We start from the raw sequence: 21,192 nt of genomic DNA, 5'->3' as shown, positions 1-21,192 counted from the left end.
ATTGATGATCATTGTTCTCTCGAATATCCTTAAGAACTCAACAACAGGGAGAATTTAAGGTCCTTTACATGGTAATTTAGTACCATTCATACAACGAGGAGTGTGCCAAATGCTCTTAATTAAGTTGGATAGACCTGAAGTCATTGTTAAAGATGTGATTTAAGTGTAAAGTTAGTGTGCGTAGTATCGCATTCATCTAGACAACTAACTTTCCCACATTCCTACCTAATCATGTGTTTAGTTGAATCGATCATATGTATTAAGAAACATGATTCAATTAACTCATATTTGAGGACAATATCAATAAGATTATCCATAAGTAAAACATACACTAAACATGAATCCAAGAACATGGAAAAATGTACACAAAGTAAATGGTTTACTAAAAGGATTCAACCAACAAGGTCATCCATGTCAAAATTCTGCTCTTCCAACAATGTTTGGTGGAGCAAGATTAGTCTCACATATTGACTACTAGATTCTGCAAGGCTAAGCTTTGGGAATACTATCCCTTATTCTTGAAGTTTTAGGTCTTAGGTGCCAAGGATCATGCTTTGAGCATGATGCCACACCTTGGCAGGCCTTGATTCTACCATATGTTGTGGTAGTAAATAGATCCAAGAATTTGGTAAACTTCCGTTTTCTACACTATTGCTTCAGTAGCAAGTTAGAAATATGGAAGGATGAGAAAAGTATTCTCCACTCAAAATTCGATCGGATTTATAAACTTCAGAATTGTACTCATTCATAGACGTAATCATGGTGTGCTTCAGGCAATGTCTTTCATGATTAGACGGTTTATAGGAGCAAGCCAAAGAGCCATGGAATCCTTGTTTGGGACGTACTTTCGTTTGTAATGCTTCAAGCATAAGTCTTCGAATAAAGATCATGGCGGAGGCTTATTCAGCTCTTCTATGCCATTGTTGGCTTCAGTGGTTTCTCAGCTTCTTAATATTCAAGTGGAGATTCACGTCTTGTACCCCACATAAAGTGGTTTCTCTTAGAAATGTCCAAATAAGGGAAATCGAACTTGTGACAGTTCGACAATCCACTAAATTGGAGGGAACAATATTGTGTTTGGTGTTATGGGAATGAATCATCCATAAGCATCTAAGTTAGAACATTCGAGTTCTAAGACATGGTTTTCATGAAAAACGTTGGGTTTTCATGGGTGTATTGTTTTATGAAAACTTCGGGTTTCAAAGACACTAAATTTGAAACTACATGTTCAATTTAGTTTATGAATGTTTAGTTCATAAAGGAGAGGTTCCTGCAAAAACACATAATGCAATATGCTGATTTAAGTGTAATGGATTTGAGGTTCATCGGGAACTCAAGTGTGAGAGCTTCGTTACTACGAAAGTATGTCAACGGTTTAAAGTATAAAAATAAATTATTGAATCGTTAATGTTCAAAGGTGATCTTCAGGTTAATAATTTTGGATTCATTATCAAATTAAGGGATTACAGGTTATTTTTAATAAATTTAATAAATCGGGCCATACGGGGTTGATTGTAGAAACAAAATAATAATAACATTCGGGTTAAAATTATTTAAAATGCTAGACAGAAAGTCTTTTGCCCCAATGTGGTAGACAGAAAGTCTTTTGACAACAGGAAACTGTCGTAATAATATGGTAGACAGAAAGTCTTTTGCCCCAATGTGCCAAAGACAGTTGATCATTATTACCTTTACAGGATTCAGCTTTGGAAGGCCTTGTGGAAAACGAGTTCCCAGCTCCTGAACAGCTAGAAGAATACTTTGCCTCGCCTCCAACGGCCGCAAATCAGAAGGGATTGATATTCTGAGTTTGCTTAGAGCAGAAATCGGGGACAATTGTACAGGGACCTAAAACAAAGGGAAAGAAATATCAGGAACCCCAGAAAAACCAATTCAATTACTTGAAAACTTAATGAACCACATCTGAACTTTACAATTCAGTTGCTTCAAGTGCATGAACTTACTACATGCATTTCACCCTTTTCTCCAGGATGAGGAGGACAAGGTTTTGGCTGTGAACTGTTCTCACTTGAACCAGGAGAACAGTGGAGCAAAGTATCCACTATATACCCACCACCGTGCGAGGACAGTGTGCCTAACCCGGATGACGGCTTTTTAACCACATTAACTACAACTCCCCAGCCCCAATCTGTACTACCTTCCCTAATCTTGACCTGCGTAAAGAAAAACACTTTCTGAAGAACAGGCAAAGACATGACCTTCAACCCTTGTAGTTGAAAATTAACATTTGCATTTCTAAGTTTTACAAGCTATCAAGGTGACGCAGCCATAGACCTTAAGCTACCATATAATTGAAGTGAACATAGAAGCTTAAAGACAAGACATAAAATGAAAAATTAATATCAATAAATGATTAGGTAAGACATCAGTGCGACAAGAAAAAAAGTAAATATTTTCTTATTGTGTCTGACAGAATAGCACTTCAATCAGAACACATATCTAAGCATCAAACAGAAATTAGAAGAAAAAACTTTAGACCGCATTTTTCAGTTCCAAAGCTATTAAATACGCATCTACACAAAGTAAAGGTTAAATTTCAACTAAGAGACTACATTATCCAATTTAAATGCTATTAGAAAACAACTGCAATAAGTTTGCAAAATTTCAAATAGCTTGACCATTCTCAGCACATACCAGGCGGCCAGGAAGAAGAAAATACAGAACTCCTTCAGGTCTTGTTATCTCTGACATCATTTTCCTCTCAAGTTGAGCTATATCAAGTTTTATCTTATGATACTCAGCAACTTCAGCCTGCACATAAAACGTTAACCCATAAGCATGCAACAATAACAAAAAAAACAAATTTGAAATTGAGGCGGAAAGACAACCTCTCCTGATGCATCAAGCAATGCTGCTTCCTCCTCAAGCTTCGAGACCTTTTCCCCTATACCAGGTAAAGCCTAAATATGAGAGAAAGATCTGTAGTGGTTAGTCATTATGCACCAGATTCTGGTGCAGAACAAATAAAATATGTGATTCCATAGAAACCTTTTCATACTGAAATTGGTGGAATGAATTCTTTATCACGTGTTCAGCTGTGAATTGGCCTTCCGCACGGCTCAACAAATTCAAAATTGAGTAATAGCTGAGTCTGAAAGTACTAACTAAAGGAGCTGGTTTACCCAAAACCATATCCTTGAGTGTGTTCATTTCCATCTGCAAAAAGTAACAAGGTAAGAATTCATTTCATGACTTATGAAAGTAAATGGCTTTCTTGCTTGTTCAACATCACACTGGGCTGCGATAGAATTCATGTGATATAACCAAACATAAATAAATAAAAGGGATCTTTCTCATTATACCCAAGCATAAATAAATAAAAGGGGTCTTTCTCATTATACCCTTTATAAATATGAATTTAGCTCCGAAAATATAGGACAATAAAACATAACAAAGCAAAGGAACAGTTAAACTCAAGGTGACTAAATGGAAGACCTCAACATATGGAAGGACTTCCAATGATTGATGTATAATGTTAAATTTATCAATTTTGAATCTATACAGAAATTAGTGAGTAGCACTTGTATACTACGGAAAGATGACTACTAGTAGAATCACCTGTTCATCAATCATTATGATACAAATACCCCGCTCATCTTTGCCACGACGCCCAGCCCTTCCACTCATCTAGAGCAATTAAGATAATAGTTAATAATCAGAAAAAGAAAATAATCATGTAGCACGCACAAATATACAGACACATGTCATTTTCACTTATTATTTCTCCTAAAGAAAAGCAAAAAAACTCTTCACTTACCTGGATATACTCACCAGATCCGATATACCGGTGACTATCACCATCCCACTTCTTAACAGCTGTGAAAACAACAGTTTTTGCTGGCATATTTAAGCCCATTGCAAACTGTTCACAAAGTACAGATATTGATAGAAAGAAATTAATTATTATCTTCACATCTAAGACAGAAAGAAACTAAGTAAGGTACAGCTCTAAACTAAATATATGAAAAAGGAGACCGAAACAGAAGGAAAAAGGTGCTTAAGAAAGATTCTTACTGTCTCAGTAGCAAAAAGGGCTTTTACAAGGCCTTCTTGGAAGAGAAGTTCTACCAGTTCCTTGATAACAGGAAGAAGGCCGGAATGATGAACAGCAATTCCTCACTGAAGAAGTGGCAGCGTCAACTCAATAGCAGGCAACTCCCTGTCTTCCTCGTTTAAGCAGAGTATTGCATTACGAAAAACCTGTTCAACAGCATCCTTTTCGTCTTGGCTGTTAAAATCAAGCTTAGACATGGACATCGCATGTTGTTCACTCTCTTCTACTGAAGCTGAAAATTATAACTGGCTGAAATTTCGGTTCCATAATCATCTGAAAATTTATGGCATAAAAGTGGTATTAAATAAGTAAATGAGCGAATGAACGAAGAAAGACAGGCATATGAGTGATGTCAATTGAATAAAGCACCAAAATTTGTTGGATCAATATAGAAGTATTTGCTCTAAGAGCCTTGAATGTGGGGAGCAGCCTCATTTCTAACAGTCCATGTGATAACCCAGCCTTTAGGCAACTTGCCAAACAAGCTACTAAAGAAAACATTACGCTATGAGAGCATTTTATACTCTACTTTTCTTTTTTCTTTCTTTCTCTTTGTTCTTATAACTATAATCTTTAGATGTCCTACTCAATACTCTAAACAATGACCAAATTACTTTTCGGACAAGAATAGGTAAATAGATGTAATATTTTTTGGACAAGAATAATTATACTTATTGGAACTAATAACAGGTAAAAAGATGTAATATTTTTTCATGGTATTTTTTCAAATACTAGAAAAACCACCTTTGGAAGGAAGAGCAAACCTTCAAGAGGGAAGAACGAAAGTTAAAGTTGAAGAGCACACCTTCACAATTTTGAATATGTCTGAACCCCCGGATGCATTCCCACCTTTTGCAAGTCTCCCACTAGCCTTGTTATTTCTGTGACCATCACCCAACTTTTGCTTTGAGAAAGTATCATGAAGCTTCACAAAATTTTCCTCCCTGAATTGTTCATTCTCATCCACCACAAGATACAACCCATTCCCACCCACCGGAAAAACGTAATGCTGCAGAGGAGTTGGTCGAAAATCTGTGTACACCACATGACAAGGATGTTTGTGCAAATTACAAATGCACTCTGCAAACTCAGTTACGTTCGACATTGTGGCTGAAAGAAAAACCATTTTAACAACTGGAGGCATAAATATAATACTCTCTTCCCAAACAACCCCTCTTTCACGATCCTTCATGTTATGAATTTCATCGAAGATAACCCAGGCGACTTCCTTTAAAACCTCCGAACCCTGTAAAGCATTCCCCTAAGGATCTCAGTAGTCATAACCAAACAACTAGCATTTGGTGAGAGTGTAACATCTCCAGTCATCAATCCAACAACATCTTCAAACTCCTGGCTGAGCTCTCTATACTTCTGGTTGCTCAGAGCCTTCAATGGCGAAGTATATATAACCCTCTGCTTGTCTCTAAAAGCCATGGCAATCGCGTACTCTGCGACTGCAGTCTTACCAGCTGAAGTATGGGCGGAGACCAAAACCGATTCCTTCCGTTCTAAGCATGCCACAGAAATTTGCTGAAAGGGGTCAAGGGTAAAGTGGTATGTCTTGGCCGCCTCGCCAGTATACAGAGGATTTGAAAGGGTTCCATAAACCGACTCATCCTTGGTCGAAGCGTAGTCACTGGGAACTGCAACCTCATGCACACATGTTCGAGTCAAATGGCGTCGCTTCAGGGGAGATTCATCGGTGGGAGTTTCTGTGATCTCTGACGCTTCAGGTTCTTTTCGTTTCGCAGGCGTTGGAGATTCTTCCATCACTAAAACTACATCCACTTCTCAGCTAAACCCAACAAATTCTCCTACTAATAATATTGGATTTTCCTTCTGCAGATGAAACAAAATGTCGTTCGTTCAACACAAAAGTAATTTACCTTGTCTTTTTTTGGAGGAAAATCAATAGGACCCAATACTTGGAAGAATATAATCGTCACAAATATTCCAAAAATTGCTTTTGGATTTCATTTTTTATTTAAAAAAGAAATTGCTTTTGGATTTCAGGTAGCCATTGCACGTATGACCAGCGTCAGCTAGGTTACCCTAAGGAAGATTCAGATTAATTAAGTTAACCCAAATTCCACGAAAATTGTGAGAACTTAGACGAAAATGGGAAGAGAGAGAGAGAGAGAGAGAGAGAGAGAGGAGAGCAATTTCTGGTCTGAAATTGGCGTACCTGAATGCTGAAACCGAGCTTTCCCCTGTGAGAAACAAGGCCCTAGCTTGACATATAGTGTACGGTACTATAGGACAAGTGTTCAAATCAAAGTTAGGGTTTTATCGGAAGAGCCAATTCCTGGCAATTAGGGTTTTACCGTCTGTTGCAGAGCTATCCAAATAACGGCGCTTGGTTTTCACCAAATCGGATACCCTACTTTTAATGTGACTTTCATGGAAAAAGATTAAAATTGTACTATCAAACCAATTAAAAAAACCTAGAGCATGTGAACCTTAAAGTAAGATTCACTATTAGATAAAGTTTAACTGAAATTCGATTCCACTTAAAAGAGGTCATTGAGATTAGTTAATGCATATATAGAAATGTGATTCTACGCAACACGAAAACGCTATAAAGATGGACTAAAAGCAAACAATACATTCATCGCCATCTGATGGAGGAGAGAATAAAAAGGTCCTCTACATTTCCACGGGATCCATGACCAAATCAAATGGCAGATATGTTGGGTTTTTTTGTTTTGTTCAAACATTTTTAGGCAAGGTGAACATCCGTGCAATCAAGAGGAATGGTTCAGACTATGATTTCTCTTAGTCGGACATGATTCTTCAAAAATATTCCCATTTTACCCAATAAACTTTGCTCAACAAGTTACCATGAGTTTTTTTTTTTTTTATCCCTACGGCCTCTTTGCAGCAAATAAATAGCCTTAGCTTATGTGGGGTTTTAATCTTTATGTATCCTCTTCTGTTATCTGGTCTATCTACATTATGGTTACGTTTACTCGTTATACCACAACATTGTTTTAATCTTTATGTATCCTCTTCTGTTATCTAGTCTATCTACATTATGGTTACGTTTACTCGTTATACCACAACATCAAGTATCAATAAATATTCATTCATATTACGACACTTGAATTACTTATATCTCGTGACGTGTAATCATATCAATATCACTCTACTCTTGTACGCCAATCACCTATGCACATAGTAGCCACACAATAGAACATTATGCTCCGGTATACTTCCATTAGTAAACGATATTGTGTTCGTGAATTTTAACTACTTAAACCACAAACCACTTGTATACCAAAAATGTTTTTATAATCATATACTAGCCTAAATCCACACACTTTGTCTGTGAGACCAGTTTTTTTTTGTTTTTTTAACAGGGGTTAGGGTGGAATGTTATGATAATATGTTGGTGAAGAAAAAGAGAAAAATAGTAAAATTCTTTTTGTCCGAAATTATCTTAACGCTTATGATTTTTTAAATATTTTTATTGAATTATAAATAGAGGAAAAAATTGTTTTTCTACTATCTTTTGGTTGACATAGAGAGTTTGTTAGTAGATAGATACTGATTCATACTATTCACTATATGTAAATTACTTTATTTAGGACAATTGGCAACGAAGTAACAACAAAGGGCATTTGGTCTAGTGGTATGATTCTCGCTTAGGGTGCGAGAGGTCCCGAGTTCAATTCTCGGAATGCCCCCACACTTTTTAATTCTTTTCCTCCTTTTGTATGTGTGTGTGTGTGTTTTTTTTTTTTTTAAATTTATTTTTTATGTTTTCCTCTCGCACAAGAAAGCAAAGCAGCAGGAGCAGTATTTGGTCTCTCCGACTTCCTCAGCTCTCTCTCTGCTACCTATCTGTGAGTCTGTGACCCTCTTCCCTTCCCCACTAGGCGTTACGATTTTCCTCAAGGATGGATCAGTCGATACAGAATGACCTTAATGCCCCTCACTCCATGGGCACCACCATCATCGGCGTCACCTACAATGGCGGCGTCGTCCTCGGCGCCGATTCTCGTACCAGCACTGGTAAAATACCTTCATACCATCCCTCTCTCCTTCCCTCTCTTTTGGTTTTTGTAGGGCGAAGCACTTGAGCTCCTTTTCCCAATTTTATTTGACTTTTGGGCGGAATTTGGTTGATTTTTGTGGATGATTTTAGGTGTTTATGTTGCGAATCGAGCATCCGACAAGATTACTCAGCTCACTGATAATGTCTACTTGTGCCGCTCCGGATCGGTATCTATTTCTCTCTGCTTCCTTTTTTTTGGCTACTTACTGAACAAATTTGATGTTTTTTTTTTTTTTTTTTGTTTTTTTTTTTTGTGAATGCTTGTGATTTCTGTTGTTTGCATACATGTATGAGGATTAAATGGTGTTCCGCCCCTCAAGCTGTTGGCCTTAGGCAAGAGAAAGAGGAAATTTAATAAGTTATTATTGTTATGTCTTGTATTAATATTATGCTTTGTTCAATTTGATGGTAAAATAATTGAACTATCTTAATTAGTTATACACAAAACCAAGTTGATTATAAGATTTCGGAGATGTAGTTGACGCAATCCTGACAACAAAATTACTTAGAGGGTATAGGAAAGTTCTGTAATAGCCTTTGGGATGTCCTCCGTTATGATCTCGTAACTCTTGTTTGTTTAGAGCCTTACGTTTTCCAGATTTTAGGCAAACTGAGGGATTGTTTGGTGGCTGGTTGGATCTTTGGGCTTTAGCATGTCATAGTAAAAAGAATACCTCGACTCCACACACCCTTAAACCTTATTTGGGGTTGGCTACATGGATTTTCATAAGAAACTAAGTGCAATAGACCCCATGAATTCTCTTATGTTTCATGGTCGTATCTAGTCCTAATATCATCCACAGGATCTTTTGTAGACGCAGCTTCGTAACCGCTTCTACCTATTTCAATCCTTATTTCCCTTTACTATTGTTGTGTTATTTTGTTTTTGAATCATTCAATATCTCAGGAACATTGTTCGATAGTTAAGCAACAAGGCCTTTTCTGTAAAAAACTCTGTAGTTTCTGTATTCTGTCATTAATCTGTCTACCATTCTATTCCCAGGCTGCAGATTCTCAAATTGTGTCTGATTACGTGCGTCACTTTCTCCATCAGCACACGTAAGTGACAGAGCAACTGCTGGTTTTAAACTAACTGTTTTTTATCTTCCCCTTTGTATAAGAATTGTGCATATTTTTTTCTTATTTTCGTAGGTGTTTTCAGTGGCTTTCAACTATATAATTTTGACATACTTAATTTTGGCAATAACTCTTAAAGACATAATTCCAAGCAGACTGGAGTACTTTTGGGAAGCATTTTGTTGCACCCAACCTACGATGATTTTCAAAGATTTTTTGTTCATCTAATGGACTTCATTTTGTGGCATCATATGCTTTTTGGGCTTGCTGAATGCATTTTCTTTGTTTGAGTTTTCTTGCTGGAAATTAAATGAAACATTAAACATTGTGCAACCTGATAAATAGTTTTCAAAGTTATGCTTTAGAGGTTGAAGTTGTAAACATTTGAAACTTGTGGTGGTAAGAATTTTTAATTTTTTGTTGCAATTATCAGTCAAAAGTTTCGATTTGTGTAGGATACAGCTGGGCCAGCCTGCAACAGTCAAGGTTGCTGCAAACCTTATCAGGTTGTTCGCATACAATAACAAGGTTTGTCTCTGGTATTCCTTTTCCTTGCACAACCCGTGCGTCAGGCTGTGTTTTAGTTTGTTTTCCCTCCTAATGAGTTAAATCTTTTCTATTGTGTGAAACCCCTCTTCAAGAATATGGCATCTGATTGTAATTTAAAAAAATTCTGGAAATATTTTATAATATAAAATTCTAATGATATATGTAGTAATCTTTTCCTTTCAGATATTGTTTGTGATTTCATCATTTGTATAAGTCATGATTGCGGCTTCATGTGTAACTATTTGCTAGTATATTTCGTATTTCTTATGTATTCTTTCTATATTTGGTAGAATATGCTACAAACTGGCATGATTATTGGTGGTTGGGACAAGTATGAAGGAGGTAAAATATATGGAGTACCACTCGGAGGGACAATTTTAGAGCAGCCTTTTGCTATTGGAGGTGTGTTTTTATAACTCACATATGTTCTTTATAAAGATCTTCTATTTTGTTTTCTATATTTCTCTTGTTGGTTTCCTTGTCATGGTTGAAATGGTTTTCCCTGCAATTATTTTTTTTTCTCCTTTATATCATATGAAACTTTTCTGCATTTGCTTATGAGTTGGTGTAAATTTCTATATTACTCTTTGTTTTAGGTTGCTTTCTCGTTGAGCATAGTGAGACCATCTCTAGTGGAGAGGGCTAAAGTTCCAAAAGCCAAAAAATGGCCTAATTTGTCCAAAAATTCATCTCCAACCGAAGGCTGGGCTATAATTCCATAGAGCCCACTAGGCTATTATTTGGCCAAAGAGGCATCAGGCTGGCCAAATGTAACCCGATTTGAAAACATTAAAAGGTAGTTTAATGAAATTAACTAATAAATTTAAAGTATAAACTTAAAACTAATAAATTATTGAGGAGGTTATGTTTAGCCCCTTTGGTTGGAGATGGTATATTAATATGGCTTGACACTGGTCATTTAAAAATAATATTTTGCAAGGCTATAATTCTGGACGGGGCTATATTTAGCCCTTTCAGTTGGCGTTAATAGAAAATTCTTTCTGACAAGGTATCATCATGCGGTGTAAAATAATTTGAACTTTCAACTCTACTTGAATTTTTATAGTTGAGTAAATGCACAGGTCCTCTACTTTAATTTTTCTTGCCACTTAATGCTATTGAATTACCATTAACTAGTGGCTTGAAGTACTCAAGATCTTTGTGTCATCCAGGATCTGGCTCCACTTATCTGTATGGTTTCTTTGATCAAGAGTGGAAGGAAGGAATGACCAAAGAGGAAGCTGAGGTATGTAGTCTTTATGTTTCTGACATTTTTTTGTACTGCTTCAATGCTGGCTTCCTTGATATTTCTGATTAATAATGTACCAAGGTTTGATTCATTCATCATTGTGACAATGAGAAATAAATTAGTGAGATCCAAAATTGCTTGTAGTATTGTGTACGATGTTTACTTTGTTGTATGGTGTTTTAGTTAGGGTAATAGGGAAGTTGGGTGGCTGGTCTTGTGGTGGTAATTGGTTTACTTGGACTGCTATTTTGGTATTTTGGAAGGAACATAGGTTTTTTTTTCTCTTTGAAGGAAATGTGGAAGTCATTGTGTAGTGTCCTTGTGAATGGCTCTTTAGGAGGGCCACCTGCTGGAGAAGATTTTGACTATAAATTAGTATTTGATGTTACATGGGATGATTTTGCGCCTTGGGGCTAAAGATGTATGCACAAGATGATAGAAGAGTCTGACTCATATTTTGTACGTGTTGTCCACTAGCTTGATCAATATGAGTTTGTGTTATTTCGTAGTTTGTGGTTATATATGAGTTATGCCAAGGTCTCTGTTCAGTGTTCACAGATGATTTTGAGGTTGCACGGCAAGTTTTTCTAGAAATTTAACATAGTTGTTTGGAATTTGGAAGCTTTGTGTAGTCTGGTATTTGTGGCCTGAAAGAAGTAGCAGAGCCTTTGAAGGAACACACTTATGCTATAATTGAGGGATCAGTTGTTAAGATGGTTTTTTGAGTGGATTCAGAGGACTTCAACACTCCTTTGAAAACTCTGATTCTGTTTTTCCTGGAATCTTATTTTGCTTATGTTACGCAGGTACTCCCTGTGTACTATAGGAGTCAGTTTTCAATAAATTATTAAAATAAAAAAATGAGATTATTTTGGTAAAGGTGTATGCGTGTAATTGTTTGTGTCTATTGTTAAATGATGGATTACTTGATTGCTTAATAGTTAATACTAAGAAATGCAACATGAACTGTTTTTGTTACTATTGTTTAATCTCTGTTATTCTTTCTTAAAGTTATATTACGTAGAATTGCTCAAATTCCTCTTGGTTCCGGCTGAATGTTCTCTCATTCTTACACTATGTTTGGTCGAGGGAAATAAACTTGGAATTTGGGTAAAAATCAGAATTTATAAATGGACATATACTAATTCCCTTGTTTGTTTGGATTCATATTCATAAACATAGAAGTAATTCTTATCTTTGAATAATTATGAAATACAGGAATAATTAAAATATTTATGCTATTATATTACCAATGAGTACCAATGAGTACCAATGTCGAGATAAAAATGTATCCCAATATTTTGTTTTCTGTTTTTCCATTCATAAGTTTGGTTATACACAACCTAATTTCTTTCAACATCAATCTTTAACTGATATATTTCTGCATCTTCAAAATATTCTTCTGTATCAGTATGTAGTTCCTTGATTGCATCCACCTTGTCCATTGAAACTAATTTCTTCCTTGGTGAGATAATACTTTGTAGAATTTTTTCACTTAAAGCAACTGCTATTAATTTACTGCAGCAATTGGTGGTGAAAGCAGTTTCCCTCGCTATTGCTCGAGATGGTGCTAGTGGTGGTGTCGTTCGAACTGTCACTGTGAGTTTTTCTTTTATTCTACTGTAGTCTGCAATTACTTTATGGTTTTGGGAATAGAAATATCTAGTTCCACACTGATGTACCTGCAGCCATAGTCTGCCGAGCATGTGTTTTCTATCTGTAGACTGTCTAATTAGTTCAAAACACAAAGGAAATTGCGTAATGCTTGTTATTTCAGTGACATGGTCTTCTTATGAGTTTGAAATTAAGCTGTATAGCTTATTTAGCATACAATCTGTTGCGTTTTTATACAGTAGTGAATAGCTGTTATTTCCATTCGATGAATGTGTTGGTTCTGTTTAATCGAGGTAGTGAGGATTGAACTAAAGCCTTTCAGGTTTTTTGGTCCCAAAATTGCCAAAGTACCCATTGACTAAGTATGTTTTTCATTTTTTATGGCCTTCTTTCTATCTTATATTCTCGTGATTGTATGTGCTGTTTGCAGATAAATTCAGAGGGGGTGACGAGAAACTATTATCCAGGCGACACCCTTCCGCTCTGGCATGAGGAGCTTGAACCCCAGAATTCTTTGCTGGATATCTTGTCATCATCTTCATCTGGTCCGGACATGATGATAAGTTGAAGATTGTGGTCTCCCGTAAGACTAGGTAAACCCCAGAGATACCATGAATGATACGCTTCCTCTTGCCCTGGTCTTCACTGCGGGGATTTCAGTCTGTACTCCGAAAGTTGTACTCGACAGTTTCAGATTACCATCTCATATTTGATTGAGCTTATCTTGCTGCCTGCTCGATAAGTAGTTTATAAAAGAATTTGACTGGATCCCCTTGAAATTGTTACTATTACATTTGTAGGATCATTTGATCTCAAATTTGAAGTGACTTGTTCCATATTACTTTTGTATGTTCGTACTTCGAATTGCTAGACGAAAGAGAGATCTTATACACAGGTAAATCGAAACATAAACATAGGGGGTTGAGGTCCTGCAGAACAACTCACCTGCAACACTTGATTTATACCACCGTTGCAGGGAAGTTCTCCTCGAGGTCCAGAATCCAAGTCTCTGGTTCGACGATCCCAAGTTGAGCAGTCAGTTTTGACTCAATCTAATCCAATTCAAATCTTGATGCATGCAAATCCGGGGAAAAACATGAACTCATTTATCTTTTTAGGCTTCTTTTGGTGTCAAAGATTCGATCGGAATTGATAAACGATAATTCACTCGATTCAGTTATTTGTTGAAGGAAAAATGGACGCCTTAACTCCCAAACTCCCCAAACTCGCAGTTGAGACATGTTTCTTCTTAACTAATCCATCTTTTACCTTCAACTTCGACAATTTAGAATTGACGTCTATTTTTTCCCTTTAACATACATTTAGAATTGATGTCTATTTTTTCCCCTTAACATACATTGAATCGAGTGGATTATCAATTCTGATCCAATCGTTGACACCAAACGAGGCCTTAGGTTATGCTGCTACATTGATCTTAACGTGTTTGGGAACATTATTCCATTACCGTTAATCAGTCAAAATTTTGCAAAATTTATTTAAGAAAGTTCATTTCTGCGCATTTATACACCGAGAACTGCATGACAAACATTTCATGCTGCTGATTTTTACAATGCACTTGAGTGGGAGAATTTCAATCTGAAAAGCAAAATGGCAAATGAAGTTTAAAATTGACTTCAGACATCATCGTTGTATCCGCGAATATAAAACATGCCGTACTAGATTGTTCACTAGGCCGGAAATTTGCCCTCCCTAGAACAGAACTCGGGACCAACTAGAACCACAAGAAATTTCGGACTAGGATCCTCTGTTCAGAACTTCAGCTTCTCTCCCGTGCTTATGTAAGAGCTCGGCCAGAAAGTTAGATGCCAACCTTAACCATGAAATACCACTTCTCAAACTGCTTGCTCCAGCAACTAGTAACGGCTAAGTCACCGGAAAGGTCAAACTTTGATCTTTATGCCGTGCTGATTACCGTGAAAGATTTTCCTACAAGCATGTAAGGCTCCTACTAGGTAGAAAACTGTCAGCGTATTGGCATGCTACATTAGGCATTCCCACCATCCGAGCTGCTGCAAGCTTGGTTTGGGAGCACAGCGTTGCCACCAAAATCTCCATCCAAACTCATCTGCTGGACTTCTTGCGGGGAAAGGATCTTGATGCAGCGAACACAGTTCACAAACTCCCTGGAATAGGCAAAACAACTAGTTAAGAAACAAGTTTCGATGACAAATGAAGACTCCTACGCTTTTGGCCTACAATTCTGCAAACAAGAAAATGACGTTTGATGCACGTATGCTTATAATATATTTCAAATTTCGAGCAGAAATGAGATTGAAAGACTTACTCCCAAGGGTCATCTCCAACTAGCAGAACATCATTCTCATGATCTACATACACAAGTTTCCAGCCTACCCTCCCTCGGTCCTCTAACTGTCCCTCTATACCAAACCGTCGAGCCAGATCTTGTTTAAGCTCGTCATAATTTGAATAGCGTGTCATATCTATGGATCTCCCTACAGCTCCGCGTTTGTACACCTATACATAAACATTAACCAAGTTAGAGCAAAAGACATAATCTGAAAAGCTTGAAATGGATAGTATCACAATTCTTTTTTTGTTTTGAATTTAAAATATCAAACCTTGGTGTATGTCCGCATCCGCTGAAATGGCGGAGCAGGTGGCCATGGGCCGCTGTCCAGAAAGCTGCTATCGTTTATCGCTGAGTCAATCGAATTGAATGTCATATCAGGAACTCCAAAGGACTGGGAAACCATTGAAGTTGAAAGTTCCACCTGAGCATCTTTTGAATTTTCATAGTTGCCAAGCATGCCACCCGAAGAGAGAGTATTTGAAAAATCCTTTGCTAACCCCACCACGCCTTTGGCCAACATAGGATCAGGATTCAAGGGTATCCCTATTTGACCATCAATGTTAGAACCATACGGAACATTGTTTCTCTGATCTACCAGAACTTCCACTTCTTGACTGGCTTCTCTGAATAACATTGATTGTGGATGGAAAGGTAACGGGGCGTTATTCTGCTGTAAATGGACATCATTCTGAGAGAGGCCAACTGAAGTTGTTGAAGATGATGTGTCCAAGTAATCTGTCTGGGACGCTGCACCGTTCATGTATGCTTGTGGCGCAAGAATTCCTTGACTTTGATTCCTAGCAATGTTCACTGACGGCTTAACTTCAGACTTATGTTGGAAATCTTTCATCAAGTTACCATGAGATGGCATTCTGTCTATGGCACCGGAACTCAATATTGTGGTGGCAGACTGAGCTATGTCCTCCCCTATTGATGAGTTTCGGTGGGATCTGTTGTTCATCAACGGTTGAATTACACTCAGGCCGTTGTTTGTGGATGGTGAAGTTGAACAAGATGGAACCTCATCTGTAATCCCAGACTGCCCAGCTCCTGCAACCGCTGTCATCATATTGCTACCCACTGTAGATAGCTGATTGGTGGTTGTGTTTGGGAGTCCCATGTGCCCAGACATTTCAGGCAGCATACCAGATTGCTGCTGTTGCAGCTTTGGCTGCTGAGGTGGTTGAGAAAACCGAACATTAGCTTGGCTGTGACTATTCTTTGTCATCTGCTGTGGCATTGTTCTTGACTGAGGATGCGAGGTTGGTCCCATTTGAGGCATATCTAACATTTGGGTGGGAGAAGGCCTCGAGAAGCTCTGGGACATATCAAACATTTGCCTCTGCTGGTCCTGGAGTTGGACATGTTGGGCGGGATGTTGCAGTGCCTGCTGCGCTAAAAGTGACTGCTGTTGCTGTTGAAGCTTCTGTAACAGTTGAAACTGAAGCTGATTATCCGAAAGATGTTGCAACTGTTGGTTCATTTGATCTGGCGGTTGAGACTGAATAAAACTCTGCTGTTGATTTTGACCCATAATTTGTTGTTGATGCTGCTGCTGCTGATGCTGCTGTAGGTTCTGAGGTATGTTTCTTTGAAGATGGTTTTGAGCAGACGATTGCTGCTGAAGAACACCACTGTTATTTTGGGCAAGGGTCTGAGGTTGCAAAAGCTGGGACTGAACTTGGCTCAAGGGCAGAGTTTGATTGACCGAATTTTGCCGGGGTGGTTGAGAATTATCTCCCAACTGTTGCTGACGTTGTATCATGGATGCTAACGGGCTCGATGAGGATGGCTGCTTTGGGAGCTGATCAAGCTGTTGCACTTGCTGAGGTGGCCTCTGGCCATTGAATTGTAAATTGTTCATTTGAGGTATTTGAGGAGCCGACAAGCCCAACTGCCGAGAAAGATCTGCTCCAGCAAGGTTTTCCATAGCTGAACCAGAATACGAATGCACATAATTTGGCTGCATGAAGTTGCCTGTGGAAGAATTTTGCTGCATGTTCATCCACTGGACTAAGTTTAGGCCAGGTAGAACCTGGGGATCCTTCATGGACATATCATCACCAAGCCAAGGCATTGTTCTCTTGAAAAGATTATCCATATCATAGTCCTCATCTGCGAAAGAAAAATCAAAGTTATTGATGTCTTTTCACCAAAATTCCAAATTCAAAATGCAGTTAAGTTTCTAACAGCGTGTTTGGCTGACTCAAAACGAGGGTATAAAACATGCAAGGAAAAGGATAATGAAGCCTCCAAATGATTCAATCATAGTTTGTTGTAGCATACAAAAGATCACAAAAAAGATACCCTTGAAGTCCAAGGGTCAAACATTTATCATAGGAGGAGGAAGAACTAGTATAATTCATCCTTCAATATATATTATATCTTTTACCTGGCATTCCTGGTTGCCTGGGACGCTTTGATCTGAAGAATGGTGGGGGGCAGATGAAAAATGGCGCAGTAACAGGCTCAATTTCCCAAATTGAAACCCGATTACGCCTTTCCCCAGCAGTTGATTCGTCCCAACCAACCTATTCAAAGAAATGTGAGGCATTAGGGGTTATTTTCAATGACCGACAAGATGACTGTAAGTACAAAGGGAAGAGATGCAACGAGAAGTTTCCATCACATTTACCTGCAAATTACGCCATTGTGAGTGCTTCCACCTAACAGGATCAAGATCACTAATTCCTGTAATTGTACCCATGTACCTGCGCAACAAAATTTCTTATGTTCAACTCCTACACTACCATAAGGTTTGCAAATGATCATATTCCGCAGGCCATTTCTAGTTCGTTAAAGTATATTTTGTGAATTACATACCAGATCACTGATGCCAAGATTACTAAAATTCTACATAGAACTTAAACTGAGATACAAGTATACAACTACCTTCTTGTCCCTGACTCTTCAGTTTCGAACATCATACGAAAACGCATGCCTAGTGATAGTTGGTTGCCACATGCTGCCTTGTAGTACTTGGCTAAAGGGATAACAAACTCTGATGGACTAGCCCTGCATTTGGAAAAGTATACTTTAAAAATAATATATAGTGAATTCATTCGAAGAGTAATAACAAAGGTGAGTCACTCCCACAATTAGGATTCTATAGTCGTAAAATAAAGATGATACATTCGGAATAAAAAATTGATAGATGTTAACCTAGGATTGTAGAATACTGTGAAGGGGCTATTATTAGCGGCAGCATGAGCTGCAGCTGCTAAAATTCCAATATGCATACTGTCACTTGACAATACTGAAGATGATAGGTTGGTGGGTTGCCTGTTTGCTCGTCTAATTCCCAAAAGAAGCTGCTGTTTTTCATCCCTGATCATGAAAAGTGTGACCATCAGAAGAAGTTGCTTATTTTCCAGTGCAAAATAGGGAAGAGGAAACTAAAATATACATCTGTATAACTTGAAAGAGGCACTTTTACCAATAAATCATACTTCAGGTGAAAATTTAATACTCCAAAATAGAATATCCCAAGATTTCCATTTCATCGTGATTACCTGATGAACAAGACGGAATCACCAGCGAAAAGCCTCTTCCCACTAACAAATAGGCTCCATCCTGTTGTAAGCAAGTGGCGTTTTGGTTGCCCTGAATCAAGCAAATCAAGGAATGACATGAGATGTTTAGAAATAGGATATTAACGGTTCATCCATATATGTACATTCAAATGGATAAAAAGATAACAAACCACGATAGATATGGCGGAAGGTCCAAACAGTATCATGCAAATCCCTGGCGACAAGTTCTTGGGCAGGTGGTTGCATGGAGAAATCCTATGTAGAAGATGAAACACTATAAAACTTTGCAATTATCGTGGAAAACCCTGGGAATGATGTAAACTTGCTTACGAGAGAAGGGAAAATCTTTTCTGCTGCACGTCGGGGCACTGAGAAACCTCCATGAGTGCTTGTATCACTTGCTGTCAATGTTTTGCAGAAAAATTCTGGTTGGGGCTTATTTGTCTTGAGCGCAAGATCTGATCTCAATAGTGCATCCTTGTCAAACTACACGACAACGAATTGATGAATGAGGTTCCAGAAACTTTTACCTTCTAAAGAACAATGGAAAATTATCAAGTGACAGAAAGGCATGCCCATAGTACTATAAGAACGTAATAATCTTCAAGTCATTACGAACATAGTCCTTACCGATGACACGGGCAGAAGTGTCATCTGAGCATAAACTTCGTCTGTTTCGGGGTCCGCCTTGTAAATGAAACATAAATGAGAAAATCAATTAGAAATGATCAAGAATACAAATCTGTTTACAAAGTAATACTTAAAGCAGATAAAATCAGCCATACATGCAAGGTGACATTGTGAAGGAGACAAAGTAGCTTGGATGGAAGATTCGGGTAGTTCGGTATTTGACCATCCGCATCCTTTTTCATAGAAGCCGCAACCTGGAATCGGAAATTTCAGGTACAAATCAGTACAGACCGCCTCCAAAAAGAAGAAACAAAAAACACCCAGGAAATTCTCCAAAAACAAACAACAATAATAAACGTATTTACTTAAATCCAAATAAAAACTTACCTACAACAGTAATTGTTGAACAAAAACAGTAACAATATTTCAAAACCCATCAACACCAATTGCTTTATTCGGAAAATAAAGTAGCAGTAGACCACAATATTTCAATGTTTTAATGTGTGTGCGTGTGTGTGTGTGTGTGTGTGTGTGTATATATAACACACACACGCACTTATATATGCATAAAACCAAATGTTTTGGGAAAATTTAAAAAAGGAAGGCCACCAACAGATTGCTATTAACAGAGAGCTGCTTGATAAATGAACTCAAAAAAACATGAGTTCATAAAAATGGCAAAGCAGAATGTGAAGGATAAGCATAAACACTGATGCGGCGCATGATAGCAACATCCACAATAAAAAACACCCACCCACCTGTTCGCTGTGGCCTTGAGGGAAGTACACCACGTGGGTCCCGGCCGGCGGCAAGTTCACCAGCGGCCCGGCGCACGCTTGCCATAGCTCCGGGTTTATCCTCTTTACATTCTCTCCCCCTGCACACGTGTCGGCCACCCATTCGTCAGAGACCACCACAGCACAAAACCCCCGTCTTTTCCGTTTGTTTTCCGAGAAAACGCAAACGGGGGAAAGAAAATTAAAGACCAACTGAAAGGTTGTAAGAATCTGGATTCTGGGAATCTCAGAACGTAACCGCCGGCCAGCGGCAGTTAGTTACCGAGTCCCGTATATAAAACTTGCAACGAACAAAACGATATAAACAGACAAATCAAATAAATCCACAGCAATTGTATCGATCCACCGATCCATCCGCTGCTTTTTTAATATCGTGTTTTTAGAGAGAGGGAGAGTCAATCGATTTGAGTGTTCTAGAGAGAGAAAGCACCGACCTGGGCATGAATTGGATGCGCAGTTGGCGACGGAAGCTCCCGCGCCGTTCGCCGGCGGCTTCATTGTTTGCTATGCTGACTTGGGTTTTTACGAAATTGTATAAATCGCCGAGAGTCTCACTTGCGCATATCGCCGGAGATATATTGGCGAGGAATTAGACCTGCTTTCCGAGCTCGTCTCAGCTCCCGGACGACGCACTCGGACCAAGTTCTCTATCAGCTGAGCTCAGATCAGCTCGGCAGAATCTGCAGCTCCCGAAACAAATTGAAAAAAAATGGAAAAGAAAAACATTCCCGGAAAAAGTTTGTAGCTTTCCCGGGAAAGGGTAGGGGCTTTTCCGGCGAGGTAAAGGGGGGGAAACGGCGAAGTAAAAGGAGGGAACAGAGAGGCAGAGAAAAAGGAGGGCTTGCTGAGACTAAGAGAGACCAAATGCTGAAGCTTTGCCCCCTATCTTCCCCTACACCACCCAGACACTGCCTTTCTTCTCTCTCTCTCTCTCTCTTCTTCCGAATGCTGAGTTGCTCCCTCTTTCTTTTCTTTCACTTTCTCTCTTTCTACATCAAAATAAACAATTCGTTTATAATTTCTCTGTGATGTTCCTTGAAAATGGCACTAACTAAAATGGGGCTTTGGCTCTTAGTTGACCTTATGGAGTAAAGTTAAGGAAAAGAGTAAAAGAGTAAAAGAGTAAAAGAGTAAAAGAGTAATACTATCCTAATTTTTTTTTTTGGATTATATTTACAAATTAGGTAATATGTTATAAATAAAAAATAAACACGTTAATTAATATTTAATAATTAAATCATCAATAATCACATCATATAATTTAAACTTATTACAAACT

General features: G+C 38.2%; 2 protein-coding genes, 1 non-coding gene and 1 pseudogene across 3 annotated transcripts; 2 read left to right on the top strand and 2 right to left on the bottom strand.

Annotated features, from left to right (window-relative positions):
- Window positions 1-1,485: 1,485 nt before the first annotated feature.
- On the bottom strand, window positions 1,486-5,906 carry LOC137736068 (DExH-box ATP-dependent RNA helicase DExH10-like; annotated as a pseudogene).
- A 1,783-nt stretch (window positions 5,907-7,689) lies between these two features.
- On the top strand, window positions 7,690-7,761 carry TRNAP-AGG (transfer RNA proline (anticodon AGG)). The gene has a single exon. It is a non-coding gene; the product is annotated as a tRNA-Pro (tRNA).
- A 94-nt stretch (window positions 7,762-7,855) lies between these two features.
- On the top strand, window positions 7,856-13,457 carry LOC137736905 (proteasome subunit beta type-6-like). Its single transcript, XM_068476219.1, has 8 exons — window positions 7,856-8,089; window positions 8,223-8,299; window positions 9,136-9,191; window positions 9,665-9,737; window positions 10,049-10,160; window positions 10,931-11,004; window positions 12,532-12,606; window positions 13,052-13,457. Exons 1-8 carry the CDS (start codon window positions 7,975-7,977, stop codon window positions 13,187-13,189), a joined length of 720 nt encoding a protein of 239 aa, XP_068332320.1. The 5' UTR covers window positions 7,856-7,974; the 3' UTR covers window positions 13,190-13,457.
- Window positions 13,458-14,156: 699 nt separating this feature from the next.
- On the bottom strand, window positions 14,157-20,900 carry LOC137737523 (auxin response factor 19-like). The gene is made up of 14 exons (XM_068477032.1): window positions 20,348-20,900; window positions 19,875-19,993; window positions 19,272-19,370; window positions 19,117-19,173; window positions 18,817-18,972; window positions 18,657-18,741; window positions 18,466-18,556; window positions 18,116-18,280; window positions 17,846-17,968; window positions 17,589-17,664; window positions 17,346-17,484; window positions 15,222-17,068; window positions 14,927-15,117; window positions 14,157-14,765 (listed from the first exon to the last, which is right to left on the bottom strand). Exons 1-14 carry the CDS (start codon window positions 20,409-20,411, stop codon window positions 14,627-14,629), a joined length of 3,351 nt encoding a protein of 1,116 aa, XP_068333133.1. The 5' UTR covers window positions 20,412-20,900; the 3' UTR covers window positions 14,157-14,626.
- Between the last annotated feature and the right edge of the window lie 292 nt (window positions 20,901-21,192).

Source organism: Pyrus communis, chromosome 6 (genome assembly GCF_963583255.1).
Source record: "Pyrus communis chromosome 6, drPyrComm1.1, whole genome shotgun sequence".
In the NCBI taxonomy this organism is placed as follows: domain Eukaryota; kingdom Viridiplantae; phylum Streptophyta; class Magnoliopsida; order Rosales; family Rosaceae; genus Pyrus; species Pyrus communis.
Note: the sequence above shows the minus strand (reverse complement) of the source record. Positions and strands in the feature narration are given on the sequence as shown.